The sequence below is a fragment of the Emydura macquarii genome, unplaced genomic scaffold (assembly GCF_026122565.2).
Source record: "Emydura macquarii macquarii isolate MOO-44397 ecotype Brisbane River unplaced genomic scaffold, CSIRO-AGI_Emac_v2 contig_2636, whole genome shotgun sequence".
NCBI lineage: Eukaryota > Metazoa > Chordata > Testudines > Chelidae > Emydura > Emydura macquarii.
In genome coordinates, this window is record NW_027132773.1 from 22,397,106 (window position 1) to 22,419,726 (window position 22,621).

The window sequence follows — 22,621 nt, forward strand, 5'->3', positions numbered from 1 at the left end:
CAAAGGGAAAGCTCAGCAGCCAGTACCGCAGTCCGAGCAGGACACCTGTTCCACAGCTGAGATCCCTTCGCTGCCTCCCACCCCGGCGGCCCTGAGACAGAAGCAGCGGGCCGGCAGCCGAGCGCGCGGACGCCGCGTGCCTGTCCCGCGCGGGGAGCGCCCACCGGCGGGCGGCGAGCCCTTCAGAACCCCCGAGCTCTCCGGGCCAATGGGGGGCTCTCGCGAATATTCATGAGCTGCCGCGGGCCAATGAGCGGCCAGGCGCGGCTGGAGGGGCCGAGAAGGCTGGGCATGGAGAAGATCAAGAGGAACCTGCCGGCGTTGAAGCGAAGGCAGGAGCCTCTCTCCGGCCAGCCTCGCACTGCCGCGGTGCTCTCCTGCCGGCGGGCGCCCCCAAGCTGCTCGCGCCCCCAGGCTGCTCGCGCCAGGCGCCGACCAAAGGAAGGGGGCGGAACGCGGGGGAGCTGCCGGTGCTTGTCACCTGCTGATCCAGGCTGTCCGGGGCAGGGAGGGCTGCGCTGCGCTGCGTTGCGGGCTGCCAGGGGCGCTCCATGCGCCGGCCATGGGGAAGGCTGCCTGTGGCTTGCCTCGCCTGTGCGTGCGGTGGGCAGCGCTGCTGCTGGCCCTCTGCCCCTGCTGCGCCCACGGGAACTGGATGTGAGTCGGGGGAGGGGGGAGCGATGGGGCTGGCGGGGCGGCCGGGGGAGGGGGCATGGCTGGGGCGGGCGGTGTGCTGGGCGGCGGCGGCTGCCTGGCTCTCACTCCCGGGCTGGTTCCGCAGGTGGCTGGGCATCGCCTCCTTCGGGGTCCCGGAGAAGCTGGGCTGCGCCGGGCTGCCGCTGAGCGGCCGCCAGAAGGAGCTGTGCAAGAGGAAGCCCCACCTGCTGCCCAGCATCCGCGAGGGCGCGCGGCTGGGCATCCAGGAGTGCCGGAGCCAGTTCAGGCACGAGCGCTGGAATTGCCTCCTCCTGCCCCCCGACTCCGCCGCCGCCGCCGCCTTCTCCGTCTTCGGCGCCGAGCTGAGCAGCGGTGAGTCCGCGCGTGGGCAGGGCGGGAGCCCCCCGAGCGCCCCCTGGTGCCCGCCTGCCGGGAGGGGCGGTGGCCGGGTGCCTGCGGAGCCCGCTGCGCCTTGTCCGGGGTGCCACGGCCCTCGAGCAGCTTTAGCGCCGCGCTGCGGGGGCCGCTCCTCCAGCCCGCTCCCCGGGGCGGCCGCGCTCAGCCCGTGCGATTCCCGGGGACGAGCCAGAGGCTAGGAAGCTTGACCGTTGCAGGGACTAGCAAAGGCTCGGCCTCCCAGCTGTCCGCACTTGCGGAGGGCAGAGGATCCGGGGGTGGCGGACCCGAGGGCCGTGGGTCCCTTCCACCCGATGCACGGCCCCCGCCTCCCTGGCAAACGGCGGGCAGCGGCATTGGCAGCAACCTGCCTCCTCGCCTGCAAAACGGCCCGGAACAGCTGTTTTGATCCTGCTCTTCAGACTGGCTTGGCAGGCGTCCGCCTCCACCAAGGCGAAGGGCCGGTAGAAGTCACCACGCACACACCTGGCTTGTTGTCTTCTGGGGGGAATACATGATGCAACTTTACGAGGGACCTGACTCTGATCGGACCTTGCCAACGCCCCAGTTACATTCGTGCAGCTCCCTTGGTTTACATGGAATTACACTTGGCTGACATCAGTGTAAGGGAGGGTAGGACCAGGTGCATCACTGTCTAATTTATTTTATGCACTGCCCTTCTCCCGCCCCCCAATTTACCCTGGGGATTTGCCCTGATTTCAGCCAGCTGCAGCCAGCCACCAAGGGCTGCGCCAAGGACTTGGTCCGTTGCTGCAAGTCAACGGAGAAACTCCTGTTGATTGGTGCAGGATCAACCCTCAAGTGAAATCCTGCATAGACAGGCAAAGCCTTCCTCTGATTTCAAGGAAGTGTAAACTGTACCAGTGCAAATCATAGCTTATAGTAGTGTACTATGTCTAAGCTAGGGATAGCAGATGGGTAGGGAGGGGATGGCTGAAATCTGCAGTGTAGACAAGATCTAAGTCTAAATTTCCAAAACTACCATGACTCATTTTAGTTGTTTAATTTTGATTTGCTACATCCTGGCATGACAATGTGTTGCTTTAAATATTAATATTCTGAGATGAATGGTTGTGCAGTTCTAATCCCTTTAATTGTTTCAGAATAATGAACTTCACTGACCAATCATAAACATCATTTTGAACAAATCATTTGATTGCTTTACTTAAAAGTTCACACCGTACACAATATCAGTGTAGAAATGTACCATGTACAGTGTAAATAAGAAAAAAAAATCCCCAAATGTTATGTTGTCTTAATTCTTTAAATGTTTCTCATCACTTTTTTTTTTGTTTTATTTGTTGTTTGTGCTATAATCACAAGTATTTTAAACCTACTTCATTAATACAATCATTAGAATGTAAGACCACAGTTCTGCAAGGTATTTAAGCACATGCCAGCTTTACTCATGTAAACAGTCTATAGGAATTGGCTGAATCAAGGCTTAAACTAGGGGTAATTTGTGTATTTTAAATGAAAGCATCAAAAGTCCAGATCCTGCAAGAAGCTTTCTCTGTGCTCTCCCGACCTTGCTCACTTGTCTTAGTGGAGCGGTTTGTAGGGTCCGGGCCTAACTTAACAATTAAATGCAATTATTTTCAAATGTGTTTCACTAGAACACATTCTCTTGGACTATAATTATTTTATGCCAAATGTTTATGGCTTTAGATACTGTTTTTAAGTTGACCACGGCGCCAGTCCCACATACACACGCATGAGTAGTCTCACTGCCTCCAAACATTTTTGCACCTGCTTTATTTTACTCACATGAGTATTCCCACTGAAGTCATGTGCGTAAGATTATTCATCCGTGTCAGTGTTCGCAGGACTTGGGTCCAGTCTGAATGAGGAGTGAGTGCACACAATCAGGTTCTAGTTCAGTGTATTTTGTTCCTATGTAATGGAGGCTAAATGCTATCATACAGCAATTAAGAAATAAACCACAAAAATAAATAACTAAAAATAAGCAATAAGAAATAATGAAAATTCTGAAAGGACCATCCAAGCAGTTACCCATGTGAATAACTTTATTTAGTCCTATGGACATCATTTGGTCCCAGACTTAGGGACTGACCCTTGCAGACAAACATGAATGACTTTACTAGTGGAATAGTTTCACTGGTATTTCTTGAGGGGAAAAAAGAGTGTTTTGATGGCACCAACACAATAATATAAACGAAGTTCCTTTTCAGTGAGCAGTATGGAATAACTTAAATTCTCTTTTATAACAGTGGCAAAAATAGCAGTTCTTCAATAGACGGCAGAATGTTTTAGATGGCCTTAATAGTGTGCCAACTTTACCAGAATCTTTAAAGATATCAGGCCAGATTCTCTAGCTCTAAAGCTGGCTTTAGAGCATGGGAAGAGTCACCCCAGTGCAAGGATGATCCATTGGTGGCATAAAGATAGCCCTGGGGCTTTTATGCCACTCCCCCTTCCTAATGCCAGCCTAACGGGGAAAAGGGGGTATGGCCAAAACCCTGGCTCTGGTTTCTGCTTCTTGTGACTGTTGCAACCTTTGTAAATGAGAACAGCCCTGACGTTGTTAAACATGGCATAGGGTGGGGTCTGGCCCTGTACAAAGGCAACACTAGGAGCTTGGGAGTGCACAGGTGGGCTTTGGGTCACCTCGTGATCTGAACCATTTTCTACTTATTCAAATCAATATTAATGGTGGAAAGCAGCCGAGCTGATCAGAAATTTTCTGATGAAACTTATCTTTGAAGTTTGGTCACAATTTTCTCTGGCAACAAAACCCCAAATCCGTTTTCCATCCAGCAGTGAACAAAATGCCACGTGCTCAGAATGAAGTGGCATAATTAATGGAACAGTCCTGAAAAATCAAATGCAAGTGAGTAGTCTTTACAGTTCTTGGTCTTGTTAGGCCAGCGTCTCCATTCCATTACGCTGGTGTAACTCCATGAATCAGGCTCACTGATTTCCAACATCAGTGGGACTTGGTGTAAATAATGACTGTAGACTGTATTCTCCTTGAATAATAGCTACTGGGGATTGTCTCCCAAGCTTCATCTGTGAACATTAATATTAGGAAGATGTGGTTAATCTCTACAATAACATTTCCATGCATTCTTTTTTAGGCACCAAAGAAACGGCCTTTATATATGCAGTGACGGCAGCAGGCCTTGTTCATTCAGTGACTCGATCGTGCAGTGCAGGAAATATGACTGAGTGCTCCTGTGATACAAACCTGCAAAACGGTGGCTCGGCCACTGAAGGCTGGCACTGGGGTGGCTGCTCTGATGACATCCATTATGGAATGTGGTTTAGCAGAAAGTTTTTAGACGGTCCTACGAAGAACATGACTGGAAAAGACGGGAATGGACTGATCTCAATGAACCTGCACAATAACGAGGCGGGAAGGCAGGTACATGTTAAAGTTAGAAATCAAACTAAATGCTCGTTAGTTTTAACTGCCCAAAGTACCATTAATGCAGTAAGGCCTGATCCTGATTGCAGGTAATGATTGGCCTATGGCAAGAGCCAAACTAAAATCTCCAGAGCAAAGAAATTCGAAACTGAGGCTAAAAATCTGCTCTTATCAGCTGTCTTTTTAACTCACTTTATAGTTAAAAAATAAAATCCACAAAATAATTTTGAGTCAGAGCTCCAGTGCAGAAGAGATGCACTCTTGCATGCCCCTTCTTCAGTAAAACTTAACCATGCCTTTCTCAGAATAATGCTTGTGGCTTCGTTTACTTTCTGTTATCTACAGTGGGCTGCATTTCTACAACCCTTTTGATATTGTGTGAGTTGACAGAATTAACATCAGGTTTCTTAACTGCTATGGTCTATTTTTTTTAATTGCTCTTTGTAATCTGCAATGCATTACATGCTCTTATATAAACCCATCAATGAGCATTTTCAAATGGATTATATATTTACAGTCTTTCCCTGAAAAAAGCTGAGCTCCCGCAACTCTAAGGGAAGCAAGCATGAGCTTTGAAATCAATTGCAAACCTCCCATTTGACTTCAGCAGGATCAGGGCCCACAGTCTGCAAAGATCGGGCACTTGCCTCTCACTAAATTAGATTGAACATTGTTCAGAGCACCATAGTTAGGTTGAGGTTGCTCCTGTCTAGACCATCGATGTAGGAAGCGTCTACACTACAGTGTGTAGCTGTAGTGTAGATATGTCCCAAGTACGTCTATTGAAATCAGTGGGCTGTTTGCAGAATAAGGTACTACTTAGTGTGAGTAAGGATGGCAGAATCTGCCCCAGTGAGGAATCTAGGAACTTCAGGAACTTACAAGATTTTAGGCATTTTGTAATACAAGAGATCTGCAGAACAGCACAGAAAAGAGCATGGTAGACATTATTTGGTGCACACATGCATTAGTATATGCTGCATTTTTTCTACAGTGCCTGTACTACTTTTTGTGTTAAAACATTTCATCCATTGCAAACTTAAAGCAGCTAATGATTTTTTAGCCACATGGTTTTTGCGGCAGAGCTGGAGTTGTTAAATAGCCTTGAAGAAAGTATGCAGACTATTTTGTGTGATTTCCATATAGTAAATATTTTGCAACTTAGCTGTGAGCTGTAGGATAAAGCAAATATTGCGGCTGTTTATGCAAAGTGAAAGAGAATGCAAATAATGAGGTTTGCTGTTAGGATTTTAATCTCACCATGTTATTGCTGAGAGTAAAAAATCAGCATAAATTCTCTTGATTTTTTCCTAATTTCAAAACCCTTAGATGTTGGAAAGAGTTGAAACTGGTGTTCTGGGGCCTACAAGAAGGCGGTTTTGCAAGATATTGTGCTATCCTATGACCTTTCATAATAAATACCATCCTCTTTCTGATATCATGTCATTGCAAGAACAGTCTTCCAGGGAGTGATGTGATACTGTTTGGAATAGCTGGTACTGGTTTTGGTGTCTGTAGAATACTCCAGTTCCTGTCCCATCTCCACTCAGAACCCTATGTTTAGCTTTGATATTCTAGTTTGCTCTAGGACATGTAACTTAGAAAATAGGCAGGATCCTCTGGCTGAAGTTTGGACAGGAAGAGTGGTCCAGTGTTTAGATTACTAGTCTGGGACCTGGGAGATCCAGGTTCCATTCTCTGCTCTGTCACAGACTTCCTGTGTGTTTGTGGGCAAGTCAGTTACGCCCAGATCTCAAAGATATTAAGGTACCTAACTTGCAATGCCAATGGGAATTGGGCACCTAATTACTTGTGAAGATCTGGGCCTTAGTTTCTCTGTGTCCCAGCTGTCCTTCTGTAAAGGGGGGAAATAATTCTACCTTACCTGACGAAGGTTGTGACAGGTAAATAGACTTGAGATTGTGAGGTGTTCAAATACTAGGATACTGCCGGTAGATATCTAGACAGACTGGGGGCCAAACACCCCTTTCTGATTCCACAAGTTAAAAAAAAAGGAATGGATCTGGGTGGGGTGGGCTCCATAGCATGCAACCCTTGCTTCTCCAAGCACTGTAGAAACTTCTCCCTAGATGCGTCTTGAAAATATGTGGGTATGGGTGAGCTGATGACAGGAGGGGTTAGCCTCAGGAGTCTGCTCCACAATCCCATGGAAATTCCAAGTGTATGTTAATTTTGACTCTTTTATCATGAATATGCACTGTTCCCCTCTCGCTAAGTGGAAGCTGGAGGTAACAGCAGTCAGGAGCTGTGGTGCTGGGGAGATGTGGCAGCATAGAGCTTCCACATGGATTTTCCTGGTCTCTGGTGGGTCTCAGAGGAAGCAACCTCACACCTGTCTCTTGGGGGAGGGTGTAAACCTCTCCTCCCACAGGGAATGATCAGGCTAAAACGGAGAGTTTGAACTCACAGGGTTCCTTGTCCCATAAAGGAATATACTAATTGATCAATCAGAATATTGTACTGACAGATAGTTAGAGGAACTCATAAGTGTATTGCACTCCTTAGCGCCAAACCTATTAGATAATGATGAGGGGACAGGATGGCTCAGAGGATTGCTAATGAAGCCCTTCAGAATTGGTTATTGGTATGATAGTGAATGAAATGTCACCAGCTCAGTGGCCTGTGTGAAATGAGGGGGTGGTTTTAGTAAGGTCCAGCTAACTGTCACCAAAAGCACAGTCCCTGTTGGCGCTCTTTTTGACAGCATCAGCAAAGAGGATTGAATGGGCGCGGACTGATGTACTTACTCTACCCTCTTATTGCTCCAAAGGGACTTGATGGTTCTCGAGCAGGGTGTATGGAATCGTGTGCCGCTGCTCATCATGTCCTCTGTTCTGTGGCTAACCGGAGTATTCAGCCAGCAGCGTAGCACCTTTCACAAAGACTGAATTCACTTCACAAATACAGACATAACGCTTATAAGCGCTGCAGTGCATGTGGCATGAGTTTCTAGCCCTGGTGGTTCAGAACGTATCTAACCTTGAAATACTTCAGATCATGCAGAAAAACTAAACCATCATTTCCAGTGTCCCCAGCATCCTGACATAGTCTGGCCTTCTTTTCCTTTAGATGCTTACCATTAGGCACGCACGGTTGAATATTTTCGCCTCCATGCGTTGAAGCTTGTTTCATGCCAGTTTGGTGTTGCAGTCAGCACTGTGAGACTCTGTATTCATATTCTATCTTTGCAGTCACCTTTCAGAGCAGACCCACACTTTAACAAGGAGAGAGCATCCCACGTCATGAGGCACAGTGAGGAGAGGTGATCAGAAACACATACTCATAGAGCAGACTAGGGGTGAGAATGAGGCTCACATAATTCCCTTGCCTTGTTTCATCTATGTAGCCCCAATCTTCCAAACACACTACATGCTTAATTTTACACACAACAGTAGCCCCACTAACTTCACTGGGGCTATTCATGTGTGGAAAGTGAAGTTAGTGTGAAATTGTTTGCAAGATCAGGGCCTATATTTGTACAGCACCTAGCACAATGTGGTCTTAAACTACTTGGGGACGCTACATTGTACCCTAATGCACATCAATAATAATGGTAACCAGGGTAGTGCTTTGGAATAGCATTTCTTTGTGAAACAGGTTTACTGTTTACATTGTGTCTATGGTTTGTTTTTCCTTGTCATTTTTGTTAGCTCTCAGATTATTTATATTGCAACAAAGGCCCTCTCTCCTCAGAACCTAGCTTCTCCTTTGCCTTGATCACAGTGAAATCTTAATGCCAAAGCTGTGACTACCCAATTGTTTCCTTATCAACCGATTCTGAAGACACAAACATAGGATTACTACGGTACGAATAAGTAGTCAGGAAGAGAACACAAATACCTGCAGTAATTGCAGTGGTGAATTGGAACATTATTGGATGAATTTTGTAAATCAGGGATGCCTGAATGTGATCTGGGCTCAGGCCTCTACCCCCATTCCTGCAGAGGCACAGTTTGGATGCTCCTATTACCTCCTGCCCATTCAGACGTAACTAAGAGCCTCCGAATCCAGATATGGCCCACAGGATTTTGAAATGTTGCCTGCATCTCCTCAGTTCAGTAGGTTGTCTGCATTGACTAATGGTTCTAGCAGGTCAAGGCACACGCCTGCTATTCCTCTCTGATGGCTCTGTGAATGCCTCGCTTGTTTGACTTACCAGTGACCTAGAGCAACAAGCAATTTCTGTTCCTGCACCAAGGAAGGTGCAAGTCCAAGCAAATATCATGGTCATGTGTATTTTGAATAATGTTTGTAGAGTTATACATAAATTAGGTGTGACCTTGAAGATCTAGGCACTTTGCCAGCACAGCCTCAGTCTCACTATGGGCTCAATCTTGCAATGTGCTGAGAGCCCTGTCCTCCCACTGAAGTCAGTGGGACCTAGCACCTCACAGGGTGGGGTCCAAAGCTTCAGCCACCATGACTGAAATGTTTTCAAGTTTGTTTCTGGTCCAAATTTACCATAATGTTAAAACTTCAGGCAGGGCCAAATCATTTCCTCTGCATCATATTATAACAACTACTCATTTGTTAAACTTGGGTGAGGATTGTTGCCATTCAGGACACAAATAGGGACAGTCCTTGGCCCTTGGAGTTTGCAGCCTAAGACCCTGACCCTACAATCTGCCCTTTGTGGGTGGAGCTGTCCCCCTGATGTCACTGGGGCTCTGCATGAATGCAGTGTGCAGGACCAGGGCCTAAAAGACAGACAGATAAAGCAAGAGTTGCTGGGAAACCCTGAGGAAGGTATTAAAATTGGTATTTTCCTCTCCTTCCCACTCCCCCTCTCCTCTCCCCCTCTGCACGTCTATCCTCCCCTTTTATAAATGCTAGGGTGGGGAAGGCATGTGATGAACATGGGTGAGTATTTGTGGGCATTGTGGAGGAAGTGGGTCTGTGGGAGGGATATGAGTAAACAGAGGGCAGTTTTGTTTTCCTGTGGATATTGAAGAATTTGCTCCATAGTTTTATGAGGAAGTGTGTGTTCCTGTACAGAGTTCTCCTAAGATTCTTCATATTGTTGGTAAAGAGGCTCAAACTGGAAAACACACCAGACTCTGTTGCCTTATTACTCTGCTTTAGGCTTACCCAAAGCTCTTTTTTACACTCAGTTGTTATGAATCAGGGTAAATGCCCATTAATCTTCTTGCACTAATAGCTTAAAAATGTATCTACTTTGCTGTATAAAGAGAATTTTGTAGCTCCACTATTAAGGCTTAAAAAATCAGCCTTTTTAACACTCTCCCACCAGTGGTACTTCAAAACAATTTAATCAATACATTATTTAGTGATTATAATGTATACATTTGTTGTGGGAGTGAAGGGCAGGGACAAGTTAGATTCACTACAGACAACTATAATACCAATGACCAATGAATCCATATGGTCTGTTAATGGAGAGATTAAAAAAAAAGGGTTTTAAGGTACTTCATCTTTTTGCTAAGTCCGTGTATGTGATATTCTTTAAACTTTTCCAGAGCGGAATGTCACAAGTGCCAATAGACACACCTGATTGTTTACTTCTACATCTGACCATCCATGAACGATTAGGGGGGAAACCATTACATTCACTGTCTAAAGATTCGATCTGCAGCCCCAGATGTAGGAAGTTAGTGCTTTGTTTACACTCTACAGTTTTTCAAGACTGGCTCCAATGTTAACTCTGCCTAGATGCTTGTGTGCTGCAGAAGCCCAGTTCAGGCTGCAGACACCCTTCGCCCTGCAGACAGTTTTTATTAAATCTAGGTCTTATATCTGAAAAGGATTTCAGAATTATTCCACCCTCCTGAAACACTTCAAAAAGGAAAGTATAAACCCTAATGTTTCTCAAATACTGCTGTTATAAAAAATGTGGATGAGTTACACTATCAAAATGTTAGCTAATGTTTGTATGCAGTGAAGAAATGCATTGAAAACAAAAGACTTAATGACAAACCTAACTTAATACCTACCTACAACAATAGAGCCTGATCCTGCCTGTGTGACAACCACCTGGGACCTAACCCAAGACCCCTGAATCTAAATGCCCTCTACCACTGTAAATCCACTCTCATTCCCAAACCGCACTGTTAAACATCATTGCTGAGTGCCACTCAAGAGATGGCTGCATTTCAGCGATTGGATGGAGTGATTAAGTATTTGTAGTTTGGGGGAAACTTTAGCTCCTTCAGAATGAAAAGACAAGCATAAACGTAAGTTTTCATTATTACTTATAAAAAAAGGACAACTTGTTTTGTCTTGCTAACATGAGCTGCAGGTGCTCAGCACCTCTCAAGCCAAACCTCTAAAGTTCATGACCTGTGCATGTCTCTCAAGGTAGGCACCCAGAGTGAGTAGCCACTTAAAATTTGTGCCTTTCTGTGCCCTCATTTTCCCCATCAGTAAAATTCTTGGAGACCTATGGATTATCAGCACATGAGCAGTATTTTTAGTCCATGAGGGATTATGGTGGAATTAAAGCCTGAATATTGGCATTGATTTCTTTTCAGGCTGTAGCAAAGCTGCTGTCAGTGGATTGTCGGTGTCATGGAGTTTCTGGGTCCTGTGCTGTGAAAACTTGCTGGAAAACTATGTCTTCATTTGAAAAGATTGGCCAGTATTTAAAGGATAAGTATGAAAACAGTATACAGATATCAGACAGACTGAAGAAAAAACTACGCAGGAAAGAAAAAAGCCAACGGAAAATACCGATCCCCAAGGAAGATCTTCTCTACATAAACAAGTCGCCCAATTACTGTGTAGAGGATCGCAAACTGGGGATTCCTGGGACACAGGGAAGGGAATGCAATCGCACTTCAGAGGGACCAGATGGCTGCAACCTCCTCTGCTGTGGACGTGGTTACAACACTCATGTGGTCAGACATGTGGAGAGGTGTGAATGCAAGTTTGTCTGGTGCTGTTACGTACGCTGCAGAAGATGTGAGAGCATGACGGATGTACATACCTGCAAATAATATAATCTGCCTCAGAAAACAAAGCAACTCCTTCCTGCTGAACAGGACTCATTTCTCCTGTGTTGGAATAACACGAGGATCAGCCTCAGTAACAGAGCTCACCGAATGTACTGTATTCCAAACAGTTTGGTTTCTACCTGAAAGACAAATAGTAGCCTGCACAAAATGATGAAGTAACAGCAAAAAAGACCATGCCTTCTGAGGAGTCCAGGTGGCTCGGTGACATATTTGAATATGTAACTCCACAGCTAGTTAGGGGTATTAAACTTTTCATCAGCAACAGCCGTAATACGATGATCAAGAATTGCCTTAAAGCTGTCAATAAATACAGTGGAAAAAAGTCAAGAAGGAGGTGTTGGCTTTTAATGGCCAGAGGCCAAAAGGATACTGGACATGTGAGGGGTGTCATGTAATCCTCGCTCCCATCTGTTTAATAATGAGAGCCATTCAGGGACTAGAATTACCCATGTATGGCTTGTTCTGGCCTGCTGCTGAAAGAAATCAGGATGCAAAGCTCTACTGTTGAACGTGAAATGTTTGATTAGTCACTGTAAAGAGAGGCAGCCATGTAGCGTAAATACGTTCGATGCTCAATAATGTGAGCAAACCACAGTGAGCTGAGTACCAGGGAGTGTGGGGATAATGGGCCTGTGTGGGGTGGAGAGGGGGCAAGGCTAGGCCAGGCCATTGGTGCTGGAGTTTGTTCTAGTGAATGCAAATAGGGTGCACAGTAGCAGCCATTTTTAGTATTTTTACACACCCATCACTCAAGTGTGCTTAGAACAACTGGGAGGAGGGGCAGCTGTGTGGGAGTGAAGTACGTCCTGGTAGCTGAAGGAAATAGACTCTGCTGCAGCCAGCTCCTTCAGGTTTCACATATAGGCTTCGTATAGGCAGTGTTCTTGCCAGCCTACTACCTTTAGCCCCAGTTGCCCGCAGCTTACTGTGCTGTGGGATCATGATTAACAAATCACCAGCTCAGCTGTTCTGGGGGTGGCTTAGCTCTGATTTTCTTAAATTTCTTCTAGTTTGACCCTGCATGCGATGTGGATGAGGATTATCATAAAGGGAAATAAATGGCAAAAACTGAACTGTTTTCCTCCTGCCTTTGAGAATATAAATATGGCTATATTGGGTCAGACCAATGATCCATCTAGCCCAATATCCTGTCTTCTGATAGTGGCTGGTGCCAGATGCTTCAAAGGGAATGAATAGAACAGGCCAATTCATCGAGTGATCCATCCCCTGTCATCCAGTCCCAGTTTCTGGCAGGCATAGGTTGAGGGACACCCAGAGCATGGGGTTGCATGTCTGACCCGCTTGACTAATAGCCACTGATGGACCTATCCATGAATATCTCTGCAGATATAGTAGCTAGAATATTTCAATAGATCACTCCCTAGCCAGTGTTGCTTATAAAACAAGATCGAATGCACAATGTATTTGATTGGCTCACACCATTAAAATACTTAAGCCACTGGTATTGATATGTTTTCCTCCATTTTTGGCCCACTGTTACCGTACATCTATGAAAGATTGGGAACCTTTCAGAGACTAGGCATTACCCATGCATAGCTTGTTCCTGCACGCTGCTGCAAGAAATATGGATGCAAAGCTCAACGGTTTAACGTGCATCCATATAGAGTACGAAATGTGTCTGGTGCTCATTAAATGTTTGTTTTATGTAAGTATGTGTTAAATACTGCTTTAAAAGCATTGTGTGGAAGGGTTTCGGTTGAAATATACAAAGATGTATTTTTGATAAGACAAAAGTTTATATTTTGTAAATATTTAAATTATGCAAGTTATAGAAAAGGCTTATAGAAAATGTTTTAAAGGCGTGTATGTTAAGTTCCCTGAGCTAACATAAGATTACAACCTTTGACAGTTGGTGGTTAGAGCTCTGTTACTGTTGCAGTGGCTTTTAACTGCCTTTTGTTCACTTGTGTAGGGGAAAAATGTATTTGAGCAATTACATAAATGACTTATTTCTTACCTGCAGGGCCCTTTTAGATATTACAGATAAAATACACCTATTATGATACACTTGAGAAATGTTAATTTTTTAAATTAATCAATTGAATTATATTCTCTACATTTTTCTTGGGTTCTTAATTTTGTTTGATCACTTAATCATAGAGTGAAATCCTGGCCCTGTTGACGTTAATGGGAGTTTTGCCATTGACTTGGATGAGCTAGGATTTCACCTAGGGCCTCTTATCAACTGTAACTTTTAAAAACAAATTAGCAGACGTTGTTGAGAATTGCACAGTTACTTTGGGGATTTGGGTGCCTAATTCTCAGGAATTTTAATTAAATTTCTCATAAAACTTGGTGGCAAGATCCTTAGCCAGGTTTGAAAAATCTCATCCTTTATTCTCGCTTGGTTGAGGAAGACACAGAGAACACAACAAACACTTCCATTTGTTTTGTACTTCATCGTGGTGTTTTTTGTACATGATACTGGATTTGTTCTCATCTTTTCTGTTAGATTTGCATATGTGGTTTTCTAAATTTACTTAACATTGGGCCTACTCCAGAAAGATTCCATTTGGGTGAAATTCACCACAGCTGCAGAGTGTCAGCACAATTTTGACAGCTAATGTAATGGTTCAGATGTTTTGTGCTGGCCCTCTAATCAGAGGTGAATTTCACCTACTCACTTTAATCATCATAGTGTAGGGCTCAAAGGCACCTCAAGAAGTCAATCCCCTTGGGCTGAAGCAGGTTTAAGTATACCTAGACCTTCCGTGATGGATGTTTACTTTACAAACCACCAGTGATAGGGATTCCATCATGGAAGTTTTTCCTGTACAATAACTGCAAGCTCAATTCTGATCATTTACAAAATATAGATTTGCAATACTCGTGAGGGGGCATGTTACCATATAGAGACATAATATATAATTTCTCCTTAAAGAATAGATTTTCCCAAAGTCTAAATTGGATTAAAGAAAGGATAGTAGAAAGAGATACTCCATCTTGTATATTACATGGGAGAAGCTGCTTATCTCAGTCATGCTCCTTTACACTCCATCTTCTTGTAAGCAGGGAGCAGCAATTTGTGAAAAGTCGCAAAGTTGTGAAAAATGCCACAGGTCCATTTTTTTTTCAAACAAAGGATAGTTATGACCTCTTCTTTAAACTCAAAATATATTAATTATTTATGCCAGTTTGGATTCAGAAAAACTATGGGCTGGCCCTGTGTTTTAGAGCAAGAAGTTTTAGCACTATTGGGCACAATTCTGGGACACTTGGGAACAATTCTGTCAAAGTCAGTGGAGTTACACTAAGGATGAACTTGGCCCATTTTGTTTGCCTGCGACTTGTGTAATTTACCAGTCTCTATGTACAGTGGTAGCTAGAGAAAACTACCTCCTGTGTGGAGATCTCTCACTACAGGAAACAATATATTGCTATGGAAATTCTTTCTATTATTAGCTAAATTGCTCTGTACTAGGCAGCACTTTCTAGTGCATTGCCTATACTGCAGAATGCATAGTGAATACAACAGATGTAATAAGAAAATGTAAGTAAATAGCAAGGGTCAGTGTGGGCCAGTCAGAGGAAATAGAGTCAAAAGGATACATATTAGGACTGAGCTATTGAAAGTATATGGATGTCAAGTATCCAACTTCCATTGATTTCAGTCGGAGTAGGAGTTGAATTCTTTAGGCTTCTTTAAAAATCTCAACCTAAGATGTTAGTGTAGCACTATTAAAAGTTATAAATGTTGCTACAGTGCTCACTGCCAATGAGTCAACATTTGCTTAAGAGCGATGGCTCAGTTAATATTAAACACCTAGTTCAAATATAGCACTTTTCAGCTGTAGATCTCAAAGTGCTTTACAAAGGGTGTCAGTATCACTCATCCTATTTTATACAGGGAGAAGCAGAGAGAGGTGAAATGACTTGCCCAAGGTCATCCAGCAGGGCAGTTGCAGTCCTGGGACTAGAACCCAGGTTGCCTGAGCTCCTGTCCACTGCTGTATCCTGCAGTTGTTTCCTGTGCCAACTACTGGGAAAAGGTCACTTATAGTCATTGGAATTCTTTGAGACGGGTGGTTGCGGTGGATATTTAGAATGGGTGCATATGCACCCGGGACTGGAAATTCTTCCACAGCAATGGCTGCAAACTGACAGCAATTCATTTTACAGCTATCACAGTGATTTGTGATCAGTGTAGATAGGACTGGAATCAGGATTCAAGCACAATCAAAATGCATCGTTCCTGATGTACAGTAGCTATCATTTAGCTAAATTGCTAAAGAAGGGGTGTTAAATAAATAACAATGGCAAAAGAGTTACTAAGCTTTAAAAACCCCACAACTAATTTAGGGCTTGTCTATATGGTGCATTCGTGTGCATCAGCTGAGACTCACCAGAACGGTGCACACTAACTGGCCAGCGTGCATTGACATAACCTGTTTCAAATCAAACAGTACTAAGGCAGCATGCACTAGGGAATTTTTAGTGTGCACCAGCCCGTGTGAGGACAGTTAGTGAGAGAGACACCTCAGTGAGCACTAATGCACTAAGTAGACAAGCCCTTAGATATACTAATTGAACAACTGGATATAGGTCGAGATTTATTACAGCTACATGACATATGCCATGTATCTTGTGAAATCTGTTACCGATCTTGAGCCCAAGAGCGAGGTAGCAAATTCCATCACACACACATATCACACATAGAAGATCAGAATCTGTCTCTTAGTTTGACCATTTTCCTTTTCACCCAGATGTGTTTACAATCAACCTAATTGTTAAACAGCAATGCATTTGCCCATGTTATTGTTTAACTCAAACAGAGTTTGATATTATCAAACTTGTAATATGTATGGTTCAAAGTATTTTTAATTTTTACAAAGTTGAAACTCACCATTAGGAAATATTTTTTGTAACCTCTTTCCCAGAGCTCTGAGAATTTGTCTCATTGGGCAAATGTCTTTTGTGATCACTTCTAGTAAAGAACAGAAACGTTAAGGCTTTAAAAAGTGGATAATGTAACCTTGGAGATGATCATTTCCTTTTGTGCTGAAGGGTACATTGTGCCTCCTGTCAACTTCAAAGAAATAGGTCCATGACTGAAATAATATCCCATTCTCCGCCACCAGAAAGCCTGCACAATTAGCTGAGAAACTGAAGAGCCACTGAAACATAACACAGTTGGTAAATTTTGTTCCAAACAACATCCTAGAGGGCAAATGCATTGAGTTAGAGAATCTTTGTCTATCATCATTAAAAGGTTCTGCATTTAAAAGAGCATAACTTTAAGACATTGTCTAATTGCAATTTAAAATGTATTGATCTGGGAGTGAGTGCCTTTTGATTTTTTGACTTGCTAGTCATCCCTGATTACACAAATTACTACAATTTATGGACTTGTTTAGGGCTTGTTTTCACTGCTTAAAAAAGGGTGCATTTTTTTACCTTGAAATAGCTGATAGGCTTTAGTTACCCTGAGGTAGGAAATATTTTTTTTTTAGCAGTGAAGACAAGCCCTTAAAGAACAAAGTAACTTAGTTTAATGCTAACTGGTTTTGGAGCCTTGCTGTCTTTGTGCACTTCTTGAGATTCCATTCCATCATGGCTCAGAAGATTGGTAATCCTATAGCATGTGCCAGACATGCTGTTATTGACTCTGAGCCCATGTTTTTGAATCATTGTCTGCAAGAACAGAAACTTAAAATACTGTTGACAAAAATAATCTAAGTAAAATAATTGGAAGTCTGTTTATTGAATGGACGTGTTGACTATCATGAATTAGCAATGAGCGAACACAAAAATGTGTTTGGGTAGCCCACTGTCTCATTAAAATCCTAACATCTCCCACAGTGATCTCATCAGCTCTCAGACATTAAAGCTGTGTTGAGCACTAGGCTAGAAGATTTCCCACAGAAATCCAGGTGCCATAAGAAGTGTTGGCAATTCAGTGGGTAGCACGCCTCCCTTTTACTCAACACCCTACTAGTGCTTTAGTTTATTGCTAAGAGGCAAAATGCTGTTGGAAGTCATTTCCTTAGGATGAAATGTAAAACTGAGGTCCTAATTATTTATGGTCATTAAATATTTCAGGATACTTTGGCCAATGAGTGGCATTGCCCCTGCACTCCTGCATTGGCTTGGATAATAAAATTTTGACTGCCTAAATGTCCCTGAAATTTCATTTGGATACAGTGTTCTTCACTTCTTGACCTAAATAACTGATTAGCGTCGCGCAGTTATGGCTAAGGATGCCATGCTGTCAAGGAAGTCATGGATTTTGTAACTTTCTGGGACCTCTGTGACTTCTTCTGGGGCAGGGCTGAAGCAGCTCAATCCCCAACTGCAAAGCAGACTGCCCTGGCGCTGGGCAGCTGCTGCCAGCCACCTAACAGTTGACTGGGACAGCTTGCAGCCACCTAACAGCTGATAGCTGGACCCATCTAAGAGCTGATCAGTGGAGGCTGCCGAGGCACCTAACACCTGATGCACAGTGGTGGCAGCTGCCTCCAGTGGAGCCCCAAACAGCTGATGTGTGGCAGTGGTGGCTGCCACCCGGGGCTCCCCAAAGAGCTGAGTGGGGCAGTGGTTGCTGCCTGGGGGCCCCCCAAACAGCTGATTCATGGGCCAGATCCCAGAGCAGCTGGGTTGAGGGCAGCAGGGCTGACACAGCTGCCAATCCAAGCAGGGCTGTTTTGTCCCCCATGCCCCAGTCTATTTTTGGTAAAAGTCAGGGACAGGTTAGGGCTTCCATGACTTTTTGTTTATTGCCCATGACCTGTCTGTGACTTTTACTAAAAATACCCATGACAGAATGCAAACATTAGTTATGGTCTAGTTCTGCCCCTACTGAATCTCAATATGAAATCTGCTATTGACTTCAACAGGAGCAGGGTTGGGCCCTGAAGTAGCCAAACGGGTATCATCCTACAGCAGCCAGGGGAATGGTGAAATGATCTTGCTACAGATATTACTCTCCTGGATCAGTAACTGGTTCAGAGACAGGAAACAAAGGATAGGAATAAATGGTCAGTTTTCACAGTGGAGGAAGGTTAATAGTGGGGTTCTGCAGGGATCTGGCCTGAAGCCAGTGCTGGTCAACATATTCATAAATTATCTGGAAAAAGGGGTAAACAGTAAAGTGACAAAGCTTGCAGATGATACAAAATTACTAAAGTAGTTGAGTCCAAAGCAGACTGCAAAGAGTTACAAAAGGATCTCACAAAACTGGGTGACTGGGCAACAAACTGGCAGATGAAATTCAATGTTGGTAAATGCAAAGTAATGCACACTGGAAAACATAATCCCAACTATACATACAAAATGATGGAGTCTAAATTAGCTGTTACCACTCAAGAAAGATCTTTAAGGATAGTTCTCTGAAAGCAGCTGCTCAACGTGCAGTGGCGGTCAAAAAAGCTAACAGACTGTTAGGAACCACTAGGAAAGAATAGATAATAAGACAGTAAATATCATAATGCCACTATATAAAGCCATAGTACATCCGCATCTTGAATATAGCATGCATTTCTGATCACCTCATCTCCAAAAAGATATATTAGAATTGGAAAAGGTGCAGAGAAGGGCAACAAAAATGATTAGGTATATGGAACAGCTTCCATACAAAGAGCTATTAAAAATACTGGGACTGTTCAGCTTGGAATGATAGAGGTCTATAGAGGTCAGGGGTAAAAAAGAAAAAAAGCATTGTTTATCCCTTCACATAACACAAGAACCAGGAGTCATCTGATGAAATAAGAGGCAGCAGATTTAAAACAAATAAAAGGAAGAACTTCTTCACACAATATACAATTAACCTGTGGAACTCATTGCCAGGGGTATTGTGGAGGCCACTAGCATAACTGGGTTCAAAAAAGAATTAGATAAGTTCATGGAGGATAGGTCCATCAACGGCAATTAGCCAACATGGTCCGTGATGCAATTCCATATTCTAGGTGTCCCTAAGCTTCCGGCTGCCAGAAGCTGGGACTGGACAACAGAGGATGGATCGCTTGATAATTGTCCTGTTCTGTTCACGCACTCTGAAACATCTGGCCTTAGCCACTCTCAGCAGACAAGATCCTGGGCTAAATGGATCATTGGTCTGATCCAGTATGACCTTTTTTATGTTATGTTCAGTGCTTTATACCAATTCTTCACCTCTTCATTTACGTTCAAGTATTTATTAGAGGCATGTTTTTGATTCTACATACCATGAAGAAAAATGGAGACCATGTTTAACTTGTGTCCTTTACTAATGCTCTATACAACTTAACACATAGTAGAATTATGTACATAGTGCCAATTGTGTATTAAGCACTTCACAGAAAGATTCAATGAGTTAGATCCACAGCTGATCCTGCCGACCCCCTTCCTCTTCAGTTCCTTCTTGCCAGTTGCCTCAAAGGTCTCACGGGTCTCCCTGGGCAGGGAGTCCAAGGGCACCAGACTCAATGGACCCTTCAGCAGGGCCAGAGTCGACGGGGCCACACCCGAGGGTCCGGGACTGGAGCGGCCCGACATGGGTTGCACTCCGCTCAAGCCTTTACACCCAGATATTTGCAGCATCAGCCAGAATCCCGTCTGTCTTCTTTTGCTTTTTACACGGGACCGGGATTGAGAACAATGCCATGTGTTTCCATGTGCAGCGTCCCTTGGCACCAGTGATGCATGCCGGTGCCGAGTATCTCAATGCATTGAGCCCCTCCTTGACGCCGCATCCCTTACCGACGCCGTATGCGCCACACTGAAGCTGAAGTGCTGGGTCTCAGCTCCACTGGACTTTGCTCCAGAGGTTGGAGAACTGACTTCATTAGGATAAACATAGTCTCTGGCTTCTTTCCTTTCGGTTTCTGGGGCGGAAACCCCTGCAGATCTTGCAGCGATCCCTCTGAAGGGTTTCCCCAAGCACTTCGGAGAGGTTGAATGTGGATCATTTCTTGGCACAGGCTTCTGACAGGCCCCGCACGGCTTAAAGCCAGGGGATCAAGGCATGCCCCAGCCCTAGGGATGGGGGGAAAACCCCCAATAAGCGGGATCCTAACAACCCTAACTAATCTATGAACTATTACTAACAATGCTAAATCTTAAATAGTTACAGGTACGTAAGAAAACATCCACAGGGGAAGAGCTTGGAGAGCAAGACAGCGATGTTTCGGCAACCGTCAAGAGCGGTAAGAAGGAACTGAGGAGGCAGGGGGTGGGCAGGACCCTACATACGGTGCCATGAGGGCATGACTCTGGGAGGCACCAAAACCGACCCTATGGATACCACTAGAGGAAAAGCCTTCCGGCGACTGTGTATGCGGCATGCACACACCTATTTGGAATCGACATGAACAAGCACTCGAATAAGAGGTTTTAAAACAGCTTGCTGATCCCTGGAGGTAACTGAGGGCCATCCTGGCTTGTAGCATTACTTATCATCTTACATTATGCCTGACTGTCCATGGGCCAAAGTGTCCATTCCACCAACCAAGGATTATGGATTCATTGCAGTGCTGCAGCACATCTCCCTCTTCCCCAGCCAGGCTCCCTATACAAGCAGTCAGGGCAGGGGAACAATGTAGAGCTGGCTGAGATTTCCCTAACACAAAGGGAAAGCATGCCAACTGGATTTATGGCTGCTTTCTGCTGACAAAATGGCACAAAACCAGCAGAATAGGGCCAAGGTTCTGGTCTAAGCTCCCTATCCCACAGAGTTTATAACTAGATTAACAATGTAGTTTCTTAACATTAGTCTAATGGGAGGAATGGCATGAACAGATTTTCTGGAGGAAGTGTGTTTTGACAGGGGTCTGCTAGAAGGGAAGGGCGCAGGCAGGGAAGACTAGAACAGGGCCAGTACCAGTTGCCAAGTTTCTGCTCAAGACAGGCCCAGGACTGTACTAACAGGAATGCTGCAGGTCAGGAATGAAGTACATTGATAGGACTGTACAGACAATCAGCACAGCCCGCACTACGCTTGACTCAAGCCACTGATACCAGTCCTCACATTCCTAAGCAGTGAAGTTATTCTTGTTTTTCGCCCCTTTTCCCCTCCCAAAAAATACTGGCTTCATTTTTTACATGTATATAATTAGTTCTTTTGAACACTGGTTCCTAAAACACAAAATATTTCTGGGAAATCACAACCGCATTTGCAACCATTATGCAGATGCTTAAGAAACCAAGGGCCGTAATTTCAAGTGTTCTCTACTTGCCTGCCCAGCTTGAGACTGTTTAAGGGGGTGTAAGCTGGGCAACCACAATTATAGAATATTAGAGTTGGAAGGGACTTCAGGAGGTCATCTAGTCCAACCCCCTGCTCAAAGCAGGACTAACCTCAGCTATATCATCCCAGCCAGGGCTTTGTCAAGCCTCAGTTTAAAAACCTCTAAGGATGGAGATTCCACCACCTCCCTAGGTAACCCATTCCAGTGCTTCATCATCCTCCTAGTGAAAAACTTTTTCCTAATATCCAACCTAGACCTCCCCAACTGCAACTTGAGACCGTTGCTCCTTGTTCTGTCATCTGCCACCACCAAGAACAGCCTAGCCCCATCCTCCCTGGAACCCCCTTTCAGGTAGTTAAAGGCCGCTATCAAATCCCCCCTCATTCTTCTCTTTTGCAGACTAAACAAGCCCAGTTCCCTTAGCCTCTCCTCATAAGTCCTGTGCGCCAGCCCTATAATCATTTTTGTTGCCCTCCGCTGCACTCTCTCCAACTTGTCCACATCCTTTTTGTAGTGGGGGGCCCAAAACTGGACACAATATTCTAAATGCAGCCTCACCAATGCCGAATAGAGGGGAATAATCACTTCCCGTGACCTGCTGGCAATGCCCCTCCTAATGCAGCCCAATATGCTATTAGCCTTCTTGACAACCAGGGCACACTGCTGACTCATATCCAGATTTTTATCCACTGTTACCCCCAGGTCCTTTTCTGCAGAACTGCTGCCTAGCTCGTCGGTCCCGTCTATAGCTGTGCATGGGATTCTTTCTTCCTAAGTGGAGGACTCTGCACTTTTCTTTGTTGAACCTCATTAGATTTCTTTTGGCCCAATCCTCCAGTTTGTTTAGGTTCTTCTGTATCCTATCCCTACCTTCCAGGGTATCTACCACTCCCCCCAGCTTAGTGTCATTCGCAAACTTGCTGAGGGTGCAATCTACCCCATCCTCCAGATCATTAATGAAGATGTTGAACAAAACCAGCCCCAGG

General features: G+C 44.6%; 1 protein-coding gene across 2 annotated transcripts; it reads left to right on the forward strand.

The window, feature by feature from the left end:
• The first annotated feature begins 283 nt into the window (after window positions 1–283).
• Window positions 284–11,784, forward strand: WNT16 (Wnt family member 16). Of its 2 annotated transcripts, XM_067564280.1 has the most exons (4): window positions 284–657; window positions 782–1,029; window positions 4,173–4,459; window positions 10,972–11,784. In XM_067564280.1, the coding sequence occupies exons 1-4, from the start codon at window positions 563–565 to the stop codon at window positions 11,434–11,436; spliced, it is 1,095 nt and encodes a 364-aa protein (XP_067420381.1). In that variant the 5' UTR covers window positions 284–562; the 3' UTR covers window positions 11,437–11,784. The 2 variants fall into 2 exon arrangements, with proteins under 2 accessions (XP_067420381.1, XP_067420380.1); XM_067564279.1 differs by lacking the exon at window positions 284–657 and having other exon boundaries at window positions 669–1,029.
• Window positions 11,785–22,621: the final 10,837 nt, after the last annotated feature.